The following is a 20,154-nucleotide window of genomic DNA, read 5'->3' on the forward strand; positions in this document are numbered from 1 at the left end:
TCGATATTTTTACCCAGCCCTAACTTTTATACTGTTCACCGGACAGTGGAGGAGACGATAGATAGATACGACTTCATTAACCCCCCCGAGGGGCGATCCCTGTGTTACAGCACAGCAGCAGGGGAAGACACAGGATGTAATTCAATAAAAATACAGAGTAGTGCTTAGGGAAAACAAAACTCGATGCTAAAGTAAGGACCAACAGAACAAGCAGCAGCTCCAATAGATAAGTCCATCCGTTTCCAACCAAAACAAACAACGACAATGGAACACAGATATACTGCAGCAGGACACGCTATTAGCATTAGCATTAGCATTGGCGCTGACCTGCATTCACATTAGGCCTGCACGATTCGGGGGAAAATATGAATCACGATTTTTTTAGCTTAGAATTGATATCACGATTCTCTGCCACGATTTTTTTCTCACGAAATGTAATTTTTATTGCACGCATGAACCATGCTAAAAAAATAAATGGCAGTACCAAACATAGTTTTTTGGCACCTCTAGCGCGTAGTGTTTCTGAGGCCATTTATAACTGATTAAAGTGCAGCATTAAAAACGGATTGATTTATTTTGTACATATAGCGGCACATTGTATTTAATCTCTGGCCTTTTACAGCTACTGAACCAACTGCACACACCTGTAAATGAAGGCTTCAAAAAATAAAAATATAAATAATAAATAATATTGAAGTAATTTATCATTTAAAATTCACACGGGGGCGAATCGAAATCGCGATTTTTATAACGATTTATCGCGCAGGCCTAGTTCACATCAGACAAACGCAGAACCAGACACGACGGCGACCCTCTGGGTCTGACCTCCACCCCGGGGCTGCCACTCACCCAGGTAGGCGGAGAGCTTGAACCTCACGGCGCGGCACCACTGCACCACCAGCGCCAGCCCGTCCCGCGGGAAGGGGCTGACCCCGTCGATGTCCCTGAGCTGGTCGCGGACGCGCTCCGGCCCGTGCAGCGAGCGGTCCGCCAGCGCCACCAGCTCCAGGTCCGACACCGTCCAGGTCAGCAGGGACTTCCGCATGGGCGTGTTGGCGTAGAGGCGGCGCGAGCGCTGGATGTAGATCTCGATGTGCTTGCGCTCCAGCGAGCTGTACAGGTCCTCGATCTTGCGGGCGGGCAGCAGTTCGCCGTGCTGCTTGCGCAACTCCGCCACTTTCTTGTCCAGCAGCTGCAGCCGCTTGCCGCTCTCCTTGTTCTCGTCCTTCATCAGCTCGTAGTTGTCCCTCAGCTTGATCTCGAACACGTCGTCCAGGAACACGAAGGAGAACTGGCCCACGCGGAACACCAGGTCGGGGGGCAGGGTCTGCAGGGCGGCGGCGGCGGGCCGGTGAAGGCTCTTCAGCCACTTCTGGACGCTCACGGCCATGTCGAAGGTGTTGGAGAAGTTGTACTGGTACGGGAACTCCACGGCCACGCTGGGGCAGGTGAAGAGCCACGCCCGGTTCTGGGGCGTGGCCAGGAAGGGGAAGGACTCCCGGTGGGGCCGCGTCTCCGCCGGCTCCTGCACGGCGCGCGCGTCGAGGTCCTGGAAGGAGAAGATGTCGTTGCCGTCGAAGTTCATCAGCAGCAGCGGCGACCGGAGCGCCACGCAGCCCGCCCGCCTGGAGAGGGAGAGGGCCTCCGTGTGCAGCCGGATGTAGTTCTCCTCACTGACGTGGGCCGTCAGGCGGGTGCGCCCCAGCTCCACGCTCACACACAGCGCCCTCCGCTGGCCGGGAGGGGGAGCGGTCTCCGAGCCCGCGGGGGGGGCCGAGCCGTGGTCCTCCTGCTGCCCAATGAGCAGCAGCCAGCAGGCGTGGGCCTCGGTCATGTGCTGGTACAGGAACATGTGGTCCGACGGCGTCCACTCCAGGACCAGCTCCTGGTCGCACTGAACCTGGACGACACCGAGGCCGCGTGGCGGACGGGGTTGGAAATGAGTGAGCTCCAGATTTGCTCCTCTTAGTGGAGCTTATTTACCGGATTTCTGGACGAGCTGATTTCATACCGAAATGACAGCTGAAAACACAACACAAGCTATGCGCTGCACACAAACTCTTTATCTAGAATTAAATAGATACAGAGGGGCTTGTTGTCAAAAATACTTTTGTTAAAATATGACTGTGTGTGTCTAATATTAACATGTGTGTGTCTAATATTAACTCCTGATTATACAGTTATAGCGCAGATTTCTTCATATAAAAATAAAAACCATCTTTTTTATATAAAGAAAAAAGTATGATAAAAAAAAAGAAATAAGAGTACATTGTATTGGAGGAGCGGGAGAGAGCCGCGGGAGGGCCGGGGATGAGCCTACCTCCAGGGTGTGGGTGTCACTGCGGTGGCTGAAGGACAGGGCGCTCAGGCTGAAGACCGGGGGTCGGAGAGGGGCGGGGGGGCAGCAGGGCTCCATGTTCTCCACCAGCACCTTGACCAGGGCCAGGCTGACCCCGGCCAGAGACACGCTGGAGCTCCCCGGGTCGCCGCGCACCGCCACGCCGTCCAGACGCAGAGACACCGCCCCTGGGGGGAGTCGTCGGTGAAGGTTCATCACAGCGCGCTACAGCGGTCGGGCCGAACCATTCATCAAATTCAAACCGACGTCGCGATGTAATAGAACATACGCTGCAACAAAATGTGCGTTCTTTATTTGGGGGGTGTTGTTGTTTGTTACTGACTGGAGATCAGCAAGTTTGGTATTTATTTTTCTTTTACAATTCAATAGTTAAATAACAATGTTGTAATATCGATTCATGCGTCAATTCATCTCAACACATATAGGCCTGGCCTAAAGGAAAGAGCAGTTAGTATGTTGACTGCTTCCAATGTTGTGTTGGTCATACTATAGAATGATTTATTGCTTGTTTAGTGATTAACACAGAACATATGGAAACTTTAAAAAAAGAATCGCATACTAAATCGCAATATTTGTCATAATAATCGCAATTCGATTATTCCCCAAAATGGTTCAGCCCTATGCAGAGGGAGTGAATGGGCCCGGTTGTTTTCAACCACTAACGTCAGCGCTGTTATACATGGGGCCTGTTGGAAACCCCCCCGCCAGAGTACAAGTATTTCGCATTATTTACTTTTTGAACATTTATATTTGTTCATATTTGTCGTTCTTTTCTGCTTTTCTATTTGTGACTTTGTGTTTGCTGTTGCTGGAAGTGCAATTTTCTGCAGGAACCTCCCAGAGGGACTATTAAAGTTCTTATCTATCTATCTATCTATCTATCTATCTATCTATCTATCTATCTATCTATCTATCTATCTATCTATCTATCTATCTATCTATCTATCTATCTATCTATCTATCTATCTATCTATCTATCTATCTATCTATCTATCTATCTATCTATCTATCTATCTATCTATCTATCTATCTATCTATCTATCTATCTATCTATCTATCTATCTATCTATCTATCTATCTATCTATCTATCTATCTATCTATCTATCTATCTATCTATCTATCTATCTATCTATCTATCTATCTATCTATCTATCTATCTATCTATCTATCTATCTATCTATCTATCTATCTATCTATCTATCTATCTATCTATCTATCTATCTATCTATCTATCTATCTATCTATCTATCTATCTATCTATCTATCTATCTATCTATCTATCTATCTATCTATCTATCTATCTATCTATCTATCTATCTATCTATCTATCTATCTATCTATCTATCTATCTATCTATCTATCTATCTATCTATCTATCTATCTATCTATCTATCTATCTATCTATCTATCTATCTATCTATCTATCTATCTATCTATCTATCTATCTATCTATCTATCTATCTATCTATCTATCTATCTATCTATCTATCTATCTATCTATCTATCTATCTATCTATCTATCTATCTATCTATCTATCTATCTATCTATCTATCTATCTATCTATCTATCTATCTATCTATCTATCTATCTATCTATCTATCTATCCATCCATCCATCTATTAGAAGCCCCCTGCTCGTTGCAGTGCCTCCTCTACTGGTGCAGCGAGTGTTTTAACCATTAAAAGAGGACCACGGTAATTCGGTTATAGATTATTCAGGCTTTAATCAGACCGTTTACACTTGGTGCCGGGCTGCTATTGCTGCAACATCTCCCTGCAGGTTTAGTCGCAATCAAACTTAATTCAATCTATCTAATGCAATCAGATTTGAATGTAATCCATTTTGATACGTATGATTAACGAGGGAAGGAGTCCGCAAGTTCTATTTCATTTCCACAAACTATTCCAACCATGTTGAACCATGACTACCCTTTAGCGCCCCTTAGTGGCTCCCAGTGGACACTGAACTCATTAATATTGACACCGTTCCAATGGATTTACCTGCCAGGTTGGAGAGTGTGAAGATATTGACGTCCTCCAGACCACACTCCATGTTGAACATGAGGGGAGGGGGAGGGCAGGAGGGGGAGGAGGAGGAGGGGGAGGAGGAGGAGGAAGAGGAGGAGGAGGGGAGTGAACCAGCGTCGTCTGCAGCAGAAGAGGCCGAGGCAGAGCCGGCCCCCTCAGCCCCGCGGGGGTCCGGGAGGCTGAAGAGGGAGAGCAGGCGAGACAGGCAGAGGGTGCAGGTCTCAGAGAGCTCCACCTGCAGCCCGGTCAGCTTGGAGGTCAGGTTGAGGCTGGGGGGCTCCGAGAGGGGGCAGAGGTAGCGCCCCTGGAGGGATACAGGAATGAGAGATAAAGGATGAGGACGCATGCTGTGATAATAACCCCCACACACGCATGACGCTTCCCGGAGAATGTAAAAAGTGTTAAAGGGTAATTCCGGTGCAAAACTGATTTGGGATCACAGAGATGTGACATCCGTCAGCAACACGCAAGCTGCGTTCGCCAATCTACCTATCGAGTCTTAAAAACAAAATGGCGTCGACGGGTGATCTACTGATGGTATTGTGTGTATAAAATGTCATTTTTAATAAACAATCTGTACACTTACAAAGTTCTCAGTGCCTCGTTTTATATGTTAAGACCCTTACTATACTACCAAAGGAAGTGTCGGGCTACTTTAAGCCTTTTAAGTGGTTTAAAACAGCGATTTAGTTTTTACCATAACCAGTGCCCCCATCGTTCCAAGTTTAAAGCGTTTTGATAGAATCGGCTAAAAACAGCCAACTGAAGAAAGCGCCTACATGCGTTTTTTGTGCTCCAAAACGAATGTTTCAACTCGTTATCATACAAAACATATCCCAAATCCATTTTACACCGGAATTACCCTTTTAAGCATAGAGATAACCTCAGATGAACCTCAAAAAACGATGCAGAATTCAAATGAATAATTTAATCTGATCATAATTGAGCCTTTTTCCAAAGATATTTGTGATCCTATTTGTGGGTTGAAACAGACCAAAAAAAAAATCACTGTTACAAACAAAAACATAAACACGCCTACGACAGCTTTATAAACGTCTTTAGAAACAGGCGGTGCAGCGATAGGCATCCTAACGCCGCTCTGTTCCCAGAGAAGTCTTTGGGGGTCCGGTGAGATCGTACCTTCAGGGCGAGGCAGTCCAGGATGAGGGCCTCCCCCCAGACATGCTTCCCCGGGGGGTGGGGCGCCTGCTGGATGTGGGAGCCCTGGCCCACCCTCCACCAGAAGTGGTCCAGGGACAGAGAGGCCCTCTGCCGGACGCATGGGGGGCCGAGACCCCCCGGGTCCAGGGTGGAGTCAGAGTCCATGGGGTCCACGGAGCGCTGCAGCTCTGGGGCCGCGGAGAGGAGACAGTGCTGCTTAGGCAGGGGCCACACGCACAGGTGCACGTACACACACACACACACACACACACACACACACACACAGGTGCACGTACACACACACAGACACACACACACAGGTGAACGTACACAGACACGCAGGACCTGCGTGTCTGTGTACGTTCACCTGCGCGTGTGTGTGCGTACGTGCACCTGCGACACACACACGCAGGTGCACGTACGCACACACACGCAGGTGCACGTACACACACACACACACACACACACACACAGGTGAACGTACACAGACAAGCAGGACCTGCGTGTCTGTGTACGTTCACCTGTGTGTGTGTGTGTGTGTGTGTGTGTGTGTGTGTGTGTGTGTGTGTGTGTGTGTGTGTGTGTGTGTGTGTGTGTGTGTGTGTGCATACGTGCACCTGCGACACACACACGCAGGTGCACGTACGCACACACACACACACACACACGCACGCACGCACACACACAGGTGAACGTACACAGACACGCAGGACCTGCGTGTCTGTGTACGTTCACCTGCGTGTGTGTGTGTGTGTGTGCGTGCGTGCGTGCGCGTACGTGCACCTGCGACACACACACGCAGGTGCACGTACGCACACACACGCAGGTGCACGTACACACACACACATGCATGCACGCACACACAGTTGTGTGCGCACACACACACACACACATACACACACGCTTCACTTTTGTCTCAGTAAACCATACACAGTATGCCCCCCTCCCCCTTGCCCGCCCACACACACAGTGATAACTTTGTGGTGTCTGAGGTGTGCGTTGCGACGCCGGCTACGCGTACAGGAAGGAACAGGTGGTTAATGTGTTACACGGCGCGGCACGGCATGCGGAAGACAAGCAGAGCTTATCTAATCTCCCTTGGGTCGGTGGATTTGTGAAGGCTATGGAAGTTCATCAATGAACAAAGTGAGGGTGGGTGAGAAAGGAGGAGGCACTGCAGGTGTGTTTGTAATGTCTAAATACGAGTACATGTGCCTGTGTTGTGACTGAGTGTGTGACTGAGTGTGTGTGAGGCTGTGTGCCTGTGTTGTGACTGAGTGTGTGTGTGTGACTGTGTGTCTGTGTGACTGTTTGACTGTGTGTCTGTGTTGTGACTGAGTGTGTTTGTCAGACCTTGTGCCTGTGTTGTGACTGAGTGTGTGACTGAGTGTGTGTGAGGCTGTGTGCCTGTGTTGTGACTGAGTGTGTGTGTGTGACTGTGTGTCTGTGTGACTGTTTGACTGTGTGTCTGTGTTGTGACTGAGTGTGTGTGTCAGACCTTGTGCCTGTGTTGTGACTGAGTGTGTGACTGAGTGTGTGTGAGGCTGAGTGCCTGTGTTGTGACTGAGTGTGTGTGTGTGACTGTGTGCCTGTGTTGTGACTGATTGTGTGTGTGTGACTGTGTGTCTGTGTGACTGTTTGACTGTGTGTCTGTGTTGTGACTGAGTGTGTGTGTGGGACTGTGTGTCTGTGTGACTGTTTGACTGTGTGTCTGTGTTGTGACTGAGTGTGTGTGTGTGACTGTGTGTCTGTGTGACTGAGTGTGTGTGTGGGACTGTGTGTCTGTGTTGTGACTGAGTGTGGGGGGGGGCGCCCAGTACCTGCGCTGGTGGAGATGAAGCCCAGGGCGAAGGGGGTTGTGTCCCCCAGCTGGACGGAGACGTTGACGTTGGACACGGAGGAGGTGAGCGCCAGCGGGGCGTCCAGGCGGGGGAACCGTCTGCAGGGCAGAAAGGCATGCAGATACTCTAATGGTCTACTCAACACAACAACGACACAACACAGCAACACAACAGCATGGATGAAGGGAGGAAGGGAAAGGTAAACACACACACAAGACACACACATATAGACACACACACACACACGAGGAGGAAGTCAGGGAGGCAGGGAAATGTAAACACACACAGACACACACGTATAGATACACACAGGCACATAGACACACACACATACGCACGAGGAGGGAGTCAGGGAGGCAGGGAAATGTACGCACACACACACACACACACACACACACACACACACACACACACACACACACACGCACACAAAGAGACACAGACAGGGGAGGAAGAAAGAGAAGAAGGGTTAAAGATTGAAAGATACATATAGGTGGATAAAGACAGCCCATGTGTTATAAATGTGGGTGTTAACCTGTCAAATCAATTCATTTTTTTACATAATATACATAATGACGTTTCTTGACTTGATACGAATATTGAACCGATCTCAGCCGCCGGGCAACCGGCGCCGTGACAACGAGACGGCTGAGGAACTCGCCTTTTCCTGTGCGCTGCCTTCCTGTGAAACAGCTGTTTCCATGGAAATAGATCCAGCCAATGGGAGAACTCCTGGTGACGGTAGTGGATGATGCAGGTGCTGACCGTGACGGAGCCGGAGATGTTTATTGACGTGACCTGGGGAGACCCGCGGAGAAACAACAACAAGAAGATGAGTCACACGGCTCAACATGGCTTCTCCTGAAGGAACCGGGAACGTCGGGAAGCACAGGTTCCTCGTACCTTCACGTCCGTCTTCAAAGTGTTCAGGCAGAGGATCCGCTGTCGGCTCTGAGAGAGAAGAAGGCCGTCTGGGAACATCAATGGAAAACAAAAACGTTAAAGATCCCATATCATGCTTTGTTAGTAGGGATCGACCGATATGGATTTTTTAGGGCCGATACGATACTGATTTCCTTCGAGCCGATATTTCAAGCCGATGCTACTTTTGCTCCCTCAATTTACAACATAAAAACTAATATTACAAGTCTCAGTTTATAAAAGGAATATTTATCGAACTGTCTGTAAATCATGCCGGGAAAAAATAGAAAAGAAGAAATATATTCAAATAAAAATGAAATGCAGATACCGATACACGTAAAAAACACAAATATCTGCCCATGATAGCGGCCAGTCGATATATCAGTCAATCACTATTTTTTTTAGGGGTAGTAATTGCATTTGGGGGTACTAGTATAATAGGGTTACATGCCTGTATGTTAAAAATACCCCTTATTATTCTCACACCGTTCATTTCTGCAAAAACAATTTCAGCGTCTTTCAAAGACGGTCTGATTTGTATCGTGTTGCATTTAGGCCCCCCTCCCGAGTAGCCCATTGTGCCGTGATTGGTCAGCATGCCCCCTCCGATGCGATTGGTCGAAAGCTTTGCACATGTGTCGGCAAAATTCCATCCCTGAGAAGTTGTAAACATTTCGGGGAGCCGGCAGGCGGGACTTCTGCACCTCAGCACCGCCCACTGCATAGTCTGACGTCCCAATATTAGGGAAGTAAAGTTTGAACGCAAGCAAGCTGTTTCACGCACTTATTGAGGGGCGTTCTCGGTGGGCACGAATACTCCCCCTGGCTCGGACTTAGATTTTTCTAGCTAAGCAGAGGTAAAAAAAGTATACATCCATAACAGTCTAAGGCAAAGGGAGAAGTCGAAAAAGCATGAGGTCTTTAAGAGATCAATAAAAACACGCTGCTTTTGGATTCCTGGGTATGCAGACGTCCTCCTCAGCGCTGGCAGTTAGCCTGAGCTATCCGTCTGTCCGTCTGTCTGCTCACCTTCCAGAAGGATCCCCAGGCTGCAGTGGGGGAGGCGGAGCGGGGGGGTGAAGCTCTCCAGGGCGGGCTGGTCCTCGTCCCGGCCGTAGCCCACCTTCAGAGACTTCAGGGTCCAGTTCAGGTGTCTGCGTGAGGCGGAAGCAGGGCCACGTCCAGGGGTGACGAAAACAACATTAAAACTCACTCGGGCACAGAGTTACACTGTCACGGCTTTCTTTAATAACGGACGATGACGTGTCGTCAATAAAGTAAAACCAAATCACATCGTGTGGAAAGTCGCTGAGCAGAATGATAAGAGAGGTGTTGTGCTGGACGACTTCACCTCTTCTGGCTCTGCATGGACAGGGTGATGTTGGTGTTTTCAAACTCCACGTTGACGCTCTGAGGGACGAGCTGATGGAAACGCTCCACCATCTCAGTTTGGATGAACTGCTCGCTCTCGCCGGCTGAAAGGTTATAAATAATTGATCACATTCACTTAACGGTACATCCGTGGCGATGAATCCTTTACAATTACACAGCAGTGTAGCCTGCGAGTCAACTCATGTCCTCGCCCAGACACACATTGGGGTCCCTTTCCCTGGCCGTGTTTGAAAGGTTACTTCAACCACAGTAATGGATTTAGTAACCAGGTCCCGTTGTTAATGGTAATAAGTGGTTATGTGCTGAAACTGCTTTTCAGTTCGAATTGATATTGAACTGCACTCAAAATATGCTAGAGAAACAGTGAAGCTAAATGCAAGACGGGTGAAAGGCAATCTCCTGACTTAACCTTGTGTGTGTGTGTGCGCGCGTGCGTGCGTGATAATGGTCAGGTACGTCCTATCAGATGGCCATGTCATTAAGGTTGAATCACTGTACGTAGCGGCGGGCGGAAGGAGAGGGTGTCTGAGGACGTCATCGCGGCCTCACCAGCCTGCGTGTGGGGGCCCGCGGCGGGTGCTGGAGGCAGCAGGGGCTGCCTGAGGAACAGCCCCTCGTGGAGCTCCGCCAGCAGGTTCCTCACGCTCAGGGACAGAGAGCCGGGCCTCATGTCCGGCAGGCCGACGTCCCCGGACAAGCCCAGGCTCAGGGACACCTCCGCCAGACAGATGTCCTTCGACAGACGGGAGGACGCTCAGTGGGTCAATTGAGGACGGTTCCTGTCGAGCGTCATTCCGCATGCGCCGTGTCGGGACCTACCTTCTGGCTGTTCTTGAGAACCTTGCTGCTCAGCTGCCCGGCTGTAAAGACCCACGCCAACCTGAAATACAGAGGATAACTGAATGGTTGGCCTTTATTAATTAAAGATCTATTATACTACTTTTCTGGTCTTAATTTCTTATTAATGACTCCTATAGAGCAACCTGACGAATCACAGCACAAAAAACTAAAGTAGATTTTCGGGAAACTCTTCGTCTCATCTGGGTGCTTTCAGCGTTCTCTGTCAACACTCGGCTTCGTCCTTCTCCACCCCCTCGCCCCCCCTCCTGCCTACCCCACTCCGTTGTGATTGGCTACCTTCCGGAAGAGCATGTTGCAGCATTACCATACATCGAAAATCTGGATTGTTCTACGTAGATAAATCCCGGAAATTTGAACAAGTGAACGGCGACCGGCGTCCCTAGTGTTTAGCGCTCTGCCTCCCCAGACGGTCAGCAGGGAACACGTCTCAATGCATGTACGTCATTATTTGACACTTTAGTATGGTTAAACATGACTATAAATCATTATAACAACGTTTATAGGTCATAAAAGTCGAAAAAGCATAATAGGTGCTCTTTAAGAAATTTAACTGATGAGTGAATTAGCAGACACTTTCATCCAAGAGTGATAACTTTCAAGATTTAGGTCAATGAGCAGAGACGGGAGCATTTCAATGAGCGATTGCCTACAGTTAGACCGCTAACAATTGGGTTTGAACAAAGAACCTTTCAGCGGAGAGTCGAACAAACCCTCTACCCAGGAGGCGATCCTTCCCCTCAGACATAAGAGACGTAGCAACAAGCAGCAGCCCATCGATGGGATCAATAAGCGTGTGGATTGCATGGTTACCGTTTACTCTGATGGTCGAGCAGCAGGCCGAGGCCGCTGACCGTCATGTGCCACAGAGACTCCGAGAGGGAGAGGTTCAGCACCATCACGCTGATGGACGCCATGTGGAAGGATAGCAGCTGAGAGGAGACACACACACACACACACACACACACACACACAGACAGACAGACAGACAGACAGACAGACAGACAGACAGACAGACAGACAGACAGACAGACAGAGAGAGAGGTTTAGTCAACACATGCATTTACCACAGATGACAGTCTGACACAGTCCATCATCGTTAGAGACCTTGTTCTTATCAGTCCACGCATTCAGCTTAAAATGTAGTGGCCAAATCTCGGAAAGTTGGCCTTTGAAAAAACACAAAACCTCCCTACAAAGCACAGATAAGATCTCAGGAGGCGATTTTCCAGACGCACCAATATGTGTAACTCAATACAGCCGGTCGGACAAAGCCGTGTCACGCAGCTGTTGACACAACAACAGTCTGATTGCATTTTACCTTTAAACAGTCTAAGAAATCATTAACAGTTAGCTTAATACACTTTGCAGAAAGCAAACAGCTGGCTCAATCCACCCTTGCCCTTGTGAGGTGCTTACGCAGCATTAAAAATCAACACACCCTCCCCTTCATAGAGAAGTACCACACACTCGACGACAAACGGCGACAAACCCGGACGTTTACATTAACATTTAGGAGAATTTACTGACGCTTTAATCTAAAGCGACATACAACCATTCATTCATACATTCACACACCGACAGCAGAGTCAACCATGCAAGGCGACAGCCAGCTGGTCAGGAGCAGTGAGGGTGAGGCGTCTCGCTCAGGTACACCTCAACACTCAGCAAGGAGGAACCGGGGATCGAACCAGCGACCCTCCGGTGACCAGCCAACCTCCTGAGCCACATGCCTCCCCAGGACCTAGACTTCTTCGTTCAGGAGAGGAAAGAAGGAAGCATGCGTACCTGTGAGAGCAGGCGTAGCATTGTGGGGTTGATCTGCATCTTCCCCGGGGTCCCCCCATCGCTCCCCTTCACCACGGCCCTCAGAGGAGCCTCCAGGTCGAACCTGACCCGCGTCTCCCCCACACAGAGGGCCAGGTACCTCCTGGAAGCATGGGGGACACACCTCAATGGAGAACCACGGACCTTAACTTGCAGCGTGTCTGAGATCTGCACACATCCTCGCCTCACAGAGAAACACTTAGGCACCACTTACGGCAAGTCCGGATTCAACAGCTTGCTCGAGATCCATATTCGATCAATTTCCTGTGGTAGAAACGGGACACAACAACATTCATAACCGGTAGAGTATACAGTGCTTGTGTCTCGGATGCAGTCCACCCCGGCCTCAGGAAGGCCGGGTAAACACAGCTCAGGCAGTGACCTACCAGAGTGTGCTGGGGTTGGAACTGGATACTTATTCCTCGGACCGAGAACAGGCCGACAGACTTGATCCTCAGCTCAGCGTTTAGTGAGTTCTGGAAGAATCGCACCGCCAAGGTGCATATAAGCCACCTGTGGGAACAACACAAAGGGGTCTTAGTCTTCACACAAGAGCATTGTATTGTGTATTAATGTATCATGTCGTTATTTAGTTAATTATCTAATTAGGTACACAGGTTCAGGTTGGATCTGATAAAGCCCGAACTGTATCCTGCACTGCGTATTAAGCTGTGCTTGCTCTAATCATTCGTTCGACGTGTGCGTTTATTTGCCTCGCTATACTCCCTCGGGCAAGCTTTCACTTGTGGTTCTGCACTTGGGCGTCCTGTTCAAGCTTCCAGACTACAAACACGCACAGTATCCTGAAGGAGAATTTTGTACTAGGTATGTAACGACACATTGATGCAGAACGTTGTTTAAACTTCAGGCGTGGCGAGTAAAATATGTCCGATTTAAAAGGGGGTGTTGGGGTGTGTCAACTCAATGCATATTCAACTCAAAGCAAATAAAGGCTGTATGACGCGACTACCACAAACACAATAAAAGCACATCCTACCTGAAGATTAGGGCAAGGAGAAAGGTGATGCCGACAATCAAAGCTCCCAGGGAACATATCAGCAACAAAGACATCTTGCTCCAACTAATTGGTTCACCCCGCCGTCCCGGTCATGTGGCAGTGCGCCGTGGTCCTCGCTGTCAGCTGCTGTCAAGGTTGGAAACATTAGCCCACATGATAAACAGAACGGCCACAGTCGTGCAAATTGTTCCTGCTTTGGCTACAAAGAAACAGTAGTGCGATAGTGGATGCCATAAAGTGCCTGTCTGACAGCGACGGCAGACCGCTGCGTTAACTCAACGTCCAAACCGAAAGCGCCCATGAGTTGACGTAATACTAAGAGATGAAACAGCCGCTATACCCCAGAGGGGTTGAAACGCCTGGCCAACCTGTGATGGGGTAGTGAATTAAACATTAGGCTAGATCTATTCTTGGTGGTTTTGAGTGTAGAGCAACCAGTACGGGCTCTGCCCCTCCAGTCCCACACTGCAGGCGATAGCAGCCACGTAGCTAGCCCGGAGAAATGAATGATTATTATTATTATATGATAATTATGAGCTGGGGGTGGAGGACTGTCGGGACTGTAACTAGCAAAGTTAGCTTAGCGCAAAAACTAGTTAAATGCAGCTAGCAGTTCTAATCCTAAACTGAACAAAAATATATTTTTAAAAGGGTACAATTTAAACTATCCACTGCAGCACTTACCCTCTGTTTTAAGTTTATGTTAACATATTCCCAGTGGCTTTTTTGCAGCGCCCCTAATGCTACACAGCAAAGCCCGTGAGACGGTGCTCCTGTTCGGGTAAACACAGGAAACTGAGCCGCTAGCCCCCCTTCCCTCTGGTTCTCCGTCAGTTAGCTGCTGCTGCTAGAAGTGTTGCCAGATTGGCCCAAATGTCCTGATTTGGCGGGAAATATGTCCCAATCTGGCACCAATGGCTGCTAGCGTCACACCTGACCCGCTCTCGAAACGGGCCAACAGCGCCCTCTGTGGCAAGACATGTTGGGCACACCTGTCAGCCCCTTTACAAACCAATATTCCCTTATTTCACTTGATGGCTACAAATAAATAAGAAAGAATGAAAGAGAAAATTAGATTTGTTAAATTGTCAGTTTATTTGTCATGTTCAATACTGTACAATATTGTATGGAGGATTAGAGACAGGGATTCATCGATTTCAGATATACTCACCCAATTACTATTAGACTGTTGTAAATAAATTAAATATTAACTCAGTTGTCCTCGCACTTCCTTGTCGTCTGTTGCGTTGAATCACTGTTCACATTACACAGAGGTGGATCTTTCTACCAAGTTTAACCTGCACTTTAACAGTGCAATTCTCCTATAATCTAGCCAACGGAATATTCTGACTAAAATAGTATTATTTTTTGTAGATTTCCATTCAGTCATCAGTATTCTCATGCGATAGCTTTCTGTCTGTTGTGTTTCGCGAACCACTCCTCACTCTTGTCCTCAGCCATGGCCTGGAAACAAATGAGAGTAAAGAATGCATTGAAAATTGACCTTGTGACCAACTCTTCATATGAGCTTCATATATCCAACGTTAGATCCACACAAACCTTATCAAGCAGTGCGTTTCCATTGGGATCCACCTTGGAGAGTTCCCTGAATGCCTCGTCCCCTACGAAGCAAATCTCGTGGGAATTCTGAAAGAAATGAACGCGTATTATGTTATGGGAAAATACTTAATGATCAGCTTGAATCGGGAGCTCTGTAATCCACTTACTGGGTCTGCCAAAATGACCACTTCTACTGTAGCCTTTCCTGGGGTATCCAGGCTGACTAATGGAGTGAGGATCTTCTGATTCTCCTTCTTCATCAAGGCTTCCAGGTCAGGCAACTGAAAAGGCGAAACCACTTACAACCATTTTTATTTGAATCAAAAGGTGAACAGAAACAAAGCATGAGTGATGGTGAATTATTGGTTGTTATACCTGGTCTCTTGGGCATGAAAAGGCTATTCTTCCAAATGCTGTTCCATGGTCTATACTCCCACCCACGTCTTGAAGCTCAAGCTTACACTAGACACACAAACAGACACAAACATACGCAGACACACACACACATACAGAGTCAGACTCAGACACGAACACACACGCAGTCACACGCAGACCCAAATACACACAGTTTTATTTTATATTTATAGTAGATGTATAATTACATCTATATTAATATACTTCTCGGACGCCACATATTCATTTTGACTCACCTGCTTGTCTTCATATCCCATAAGTACGGTCTTCTTTTCCTCATCCTTCTCCAACACCTTCATCCCCAGTAGATCGGCCCAGTAGTGGGTGGTTGTAGGCAGGTCTGACACGCCAAGGCAAACTTTCTGCACTGGGTCTGGTACAAGGGGAAGCCTCATTACATACGTTCAGCATCCTATCGATACATGGTATCAGAACTGGAGTCGAAAACTCCTGCATGGATAATATCCTTTTATTGAAACCAGCCCTAACAGTGCTATCTCAATTATTTGATTACGACAATGAATAGCTGGTTCATTATACATTATAATAGTTTCAATAATGCATTATTTAACTATTGATTAACTAATTCTGATGCATTTCCGGAATAGCAGCCATGCAGAGTAGAAGAAAGAAGTTCCTTAGTTTATGCAATGATTTCCTGTTCAGGTATCCTCCATGTGAAACATTCTTGTCAAGTAATGCGAAACATTTTTGTGAAATAAAGTTCATGTTGAAAGACATGGGAAGGTTCAGAAGGCCCAGCCCAGACGCATCCTAGGGGGGCTGCTCTCTGTCGCCGGGTAAAAGGGGTATCCCCCAGACTCACCCCTGGGGGGCTGCTCTCTGTCCACCAGGTAGAAGGGGTATCCGCCGGGCGCCTCGGTGCGGTAAATGGCCTCCTCCACCTCCGTGAGGGGCCATCCGAGACGCTTTGCGTTCCTCACAGCTTGGCTCGATTGCAGAGTCAATCCCTGATAAAATAAGATATCAAAAATAGGAATGATTGACATATGGTTAACTACCAGGTCACTATGATGTATAGTTATAACTTAACTATACATATTATAAATACATTACTTATAAACCCCTTGTTGCGGACCTGGAAGTCATTGCCGAGGGTATACTCTCCGACGCCGTAATTGTATGTCAGTTCAGCCACGAAATGGTCATCCTCTGGACCAAACCCGACCATGGTCTTGCTCCATTTCCCATCGTAAGGCCTGCAGATAACACATGCAAAAGATTACAACGGTGTTGAAATGTTCTCCAGGGCAATACACTTAGCCAAAGTTCAAGAGCAGGTTGAGCAGATCAATGTACCCGTTGCAACTTGCTTTGCAGCCTTCTTCAAACTCTTCATGCCTTAAAATCTGAAACGATTAAGGGATACATTAGTGAAAAAATCCGCCAACGGCATATTTCCATAATTAACATTGAATAAAACAATGCCATGCACGTTTACGACATAGTTGTCAGCGCTGATGTGGATAACCCAAGAGTAGAGCCACGAGATACCTTCATGCCCAGAACATCTCGGTAAAACGTGGCTGTTTTGGCCCGGTCACCAACTTTAAAAACAAAATGTAATGTTCGCCTCATCGCCATCACAGAAGCAGCCGCAAATCCTCCAGGCAGATCGAGAATACAGCATCGACGCTGCGGTAATTGACTGGATCTCCTCGATGACATCGATGTTTCTGACATCGACTTTATGTTGGATAATACTTCAGTTGAACAAATAATGAGGTTGGCACTATTTCTTCCTTACGCATAATAATATAATGTTTTAAATAATCTTTGTGTTAAATAGGATTTTAATACACAACGCTATGTTATTTAAATAATAGAATAATGTGGATGCACTACCACACTATCCGCTAGAGGGCGGCACCGGACGGGGTTACTTTGACAGTGTTGTTGGAGGAGAAGAAGAAAGGCCAGACATGGCGGCCTACATGAGAAGCGTGATAATTCTCCTCTCCACGGAGCGTAACGCGTTGCTGAGGAGAGGTTGCGACTACACAGTGGAATCAAGGCGGTATGTGAGGGGGCTGAGGAGGACACCCGTCAAGGTGTTGTTTCCCGACAGCAACAGGGAGACTGTGGCCCCTCCACAGGGGTCTCAGGGTCGGAAGGAACCGAAGCCCGCTCCCCCAAAAGCCGCTGGGATGAAGAGGACCTTCAGTCCTCCAGCAGCGATCATGATCCCGAGCCATGCGTCTGTGCCCGCATCGGAGCAGTCGAACGTCACCTTTTCCAAAGACCGAATCGGAGGACTTCGTTTCGAAACAGCCTTCCCCGGAGACAAAAGACTGGCGTGAGTTTGATTGTATTTGACTTTGGTACCAAGCTATTATCATCATTTATAACCAATCGTATGTTTGTTTTCACATTGAATATATAGGACAAATGGTTTCCTGTCACATGACAATGTTATCCCAGTTTCATTTCATTTCATAACATACGTGAGCCAAACACGTCCAAGGGCGCGCATCCACACGACAACCAAACTACATTCAGTGGATGTCCGAATAAGCAGTGTCTCCTCCTCTTTACTTGAATGGGGGGGGGTTCGATCCCCGGCTCCTCTTAGCTGTTTCGAGGTGTCCCTGAGCAAGACACCTCACCCCAACTGCTCCCGACGAGCTGGCTGTCGCCTTGCGTGGTCGACTCCGCCATCGGGTGCATGAACGGGTGAATGTTAGGCAGTGTCGTAAAGCGCTTTGTGTGGACACCGGTTAGAAAAGCGCTGTATAAATGCAGTCCATTTACCAATAGTGCTTTAATTTCTCGCCTAAAACAAGATGCGCTCCGAGTGTTTAATCGAAAACGATTTCTTCCTTCCCCCAGGAGGGTGGTGAGTATCGCCCGCTCCCGGACGTTCCGGGAGCACCAGGGTAAGATCCTCCTGGAGGGGAAGCGTCTGATCTGCGACGCCCTGGAGGCCGGAGCCCACCCCCAGATGGTGTTCTTCAGCCGGGTGGAGAAGCTGTGCGAGCTGCCCCTGGACAAGCTGAAGAGAGCCACTCTGGTCAAAGTCAAGTTTGAGGAGATCAAGATCTGGTCCGAACTCGTGGCTCCTCAGGGGGTGATGGGTACGTTTTCAGGAAGAAATGATGTCCAATAAGTCTAGTCTGTGTAGGCGTATTGGACAATAAGAAAGTCTGTTGTTATTATACAACTGAATGCTCTATTCTGGGGAGGAGTGGTGTTGGTATTGTAAGTATTGGTTATCCTCGATTCAGTCCCTAAACGACAGTCATGTGTAAACGTCAGACAGATGAACTGTATGGCTTATATTTTGCTACCCTAGTCTCCTGATTTGATTCACTCATTGGCCCACACTTTTGTCTACAGCCAGTTTAGTGAATTCAGACACAGGGCAGACTCCAGAGAGCGGCTAGGGGTTACACCCAAGACACTGACACAAGCCCCCCCCTCACGCTGTGCCTTCAAACTGGGAGCAGCCGCAGCTCTGCCTCTAGGAGGGGGGTTGATCCTAGCTCACCGGTCGTCTTCTCCCTCCTCCAGCCATCTTCTCCCGCCCCCACCCGGAGAAGATGAGCTTCCCCGAGGCCCGCCCCACCGTGCCGCTGTCCCTGATCTGTGACAACATCCGGGACCCCGGCAACATGGGCACCATCCTGCGCTCGGCCGCCGCCGCCGGCTGCCGGGACGTCCTGCTCACCAAGGGTAAGGTCAAAGGTCACTCGGGGCGTGTCGACTTTGAAACGACTCTATTCTGCGATAAAGAAGTGACTCTGTGTTCTCCGATAAAGACGTGACTCTATATTCTCAGATAAAGACGGCCTGATTCTGTTCTCGATAAAGGACTCTGTATTCTCCGATAAAGACGACCTGACTGTATTCTCAGATAAAGACATGACTCTGTATATCCCGATAAAGACGTGACTCTGTGTTCTCCGATAAAGACGTGTCTCTGTTCTCCGACAGGCTGCGTGGACCCCTGGGAGCCGAAGGTCTTGCGTGCGGCGATGGGCGCCCACTTCCGCCTCCCCGTCCACTGCAGCCTGGACTGGAAGGACATCAGGGCTCGCCTCCCGGAGCACACCTCCGTCCACGTGGCCGACAACTACTGCGGCCCCGCCAGCGCAGGCGAGGAAGAGGTAACGGAGCCCCATCGCGCAGAGGTCAGAGGTCAGCCTACCGGAGCCCTGAAGGCGGGCGACTACGGCTGGGTGAGCACGCGGCGCGGCCGGGGCAACCCCGACCGCGACGAGTACGACTCGGACTCGGACTCGGACTCGGACGACGAGGGGCTCCAGCTGCCCCGGGTCGACGCCCTGCTCTACCACGAGGGGTGGGGCCGGGGGCCGGCCGCGCTGGTGGTGGGCGGGGAGACCCACGGCCTGAGCCTGGAGTCGGTGGAGCTGGCGGGGGAGACAGGGGGCCGGCGGCTGCGGATCCCCATGGTGCCCGGCGTGGACAGCCTGAACTCGGCCATGGCGGCCAGCATCCTCCTCTTCGAGGGGCGGAGGCAGATGTCGGACTCGACGGAGACTTCCGCCAGGAAAGGGAAGGCTGAGAGGCGGCTGATATGAGTGTGTTCGTGTTTGAATCAGGAGTTTGTTTGTGATGATTCGTGAGACGTTTTGCCCGATGACAGTTGGTTTGTGGTGTGTTGGCCTGTACTGCTGAAGGATCTGTGAGGGCTGAACGTTTTGTTTTGTAGGGAGATGGACTGCATTAATCCGGATGTCTTCAGCTTCATGCTCTCGAGAGGCTCTGAGGTCGTTTTTGTACTGCGATTGGT

At 49.0% G+C, this 20,154-nt stretch overlaps 3 protein-coding genes across 4 annotated transcripts in view; 1 reads left to right on the forward strand and 2 right to left on the reverse strand.

Annotated features, from left to right (window-relative positions):
- LOC307072853 (bridge-like lipid transfer protein family member 2) overlaps positions 1 to 14,217 on the reverse strand; it is a 36,929-nt gene extending 22,712 nt beyond the window's left edge. Inside the window, exons 1-17 of one of the 2 annotated variants that reach the window (XM_079732383.1) lie at positions 14,091 to 14,217; positions 13,386 to 13,529; positions 12,775 to 12,901; positions 12,603 to 12,652; positions 12,350 to 12,491; positions 11,375 to 11,493; positions 10,523 to 10,583; positions 10,253 to 10,436; positions 9,663 to 9,786; positions 9,341 to 9,465; positions 8,294 to 8,361; positions 8,052 to 8,188; positions 7,370 to 7,488; positions 5,529 to 5,737; positions 4,362 to 4,692; positions 2,321 to 2,526; positions 850 to 1,900 (exon numbers count right to left, since the gene is read on the reverse strand). In XM_079732383.1, coding sequence (XP_079588509.1) covers positions 850 to 1,900; positions 2,321 to 2,526; positions 4,362 to 4,692; positions 5,529 to 5,737; positions 7,370 to 7,488; positions 8,052 to 8,188; positions 8,294 to 8,361; positions 9,341 to 9,465; positions 9,663 to 9,786; positions 10,253 to 10,436; positions 10,523 to 10,583; positions 11,375 to 11,493; positions 12,350 to 12,491; positions 12,603 to 12,652; positions 12,775 to 12,901; positions 13,386 to 13,459 — 3,127 coding nt within the window. In that variant the 5' untranslated portion in view covers positions 13,460 to 13,529; positions 14,091 to 14,217. Of the gene's footprint in view, positions 1 to 849; positions 1,901 to 2,320; positions 2,527 to 4,361; positions 4,693 to 5,528; positions 5,738 to 7,369; positions 7,489 to 8,051; positions 8,189 to 8,293; positions 8,362 to 9,340; positions 9,466 to 9,662; positions 9,787 to 10,252; positions 10,437 to 10,522; positions 10,584 to 11,374; positions 11,494 to 12,349; positions 12,492 to 12,602; positions 12,653 to 12,774; positions 12,902 to 13,385; positions 13,533 to 14,090 lie in introns of both variants that reach the window. The other variant, XM_079732384.1, reaches the window with a different exon arrangement.
- A 287-nt stretch (positions 14,218 to 14,504) lies between these two features.
- glod4 (glyoxalase domain containing 4) lies at positions 14,505 to 17,015 on the reverse strand. The gene is made up of 9 exons (XM_079731785.1): positions 16,896 to 17,015; positions 16,701 to 16,750; positions 16,480 to 16,600; positions 16,207 to 16,351; positions 15,617 to 15,753; positions 15,342 to 15,428; positions 15,134 to 15,247; positions 14,967 to 15,053; positions 14,505 to 14,870 (listed from the first exon to the last, which is right to left on the reverse strand). The coding sequence occupies exons 1-9, from the start codon at positions 16,983 to 16,985 to the stop codon at positions 14,805 to 14,807; spliced, it is 897 nt and encodes a 298-aa protein (XP_079587911.1). The 5' UTR covers positions 16,986 to 17,015; the 3' UTR covers positions 14,505 to 14,804.
- Positions 17,016 to 17,323: 308 nt separating this feature from the next.
- mrm3a (mitochondrial rRNA methyltransferase 3a) lies at positions 17,324 to 19,942 on the forward strand (the record flags this gene model as incomplete). Its single annotated transcript, XM_079731661.1, has 4 exons — positions 17,324 to 17,697; positions 18,231 to 18,475; positions 18,912 to 19,073; positions 19,335 to 19,942. The coding sequence occupies 4 exons, from the start codon at positions 17,324 to 17,326 to the stop codon at positions 19,940 to 19,942; spliced, it is 1,389 nt and encodes a 462-aa protein (XP_079587787.1).
- Positions 19,943 to 20,154: the final 212 nt, after the last annotated feature.

This window comes from Pollachius pollachius (genome assembly GCF_949987615.1).
Source record: "Pollachius pollachius genome assembly, chromosome: 3".
NCBI lineage: Eukaryota > Metazoa > Chordata > Actinopteri > Gadiformes > Gadidae > Pollachius > Pollachius pollachius.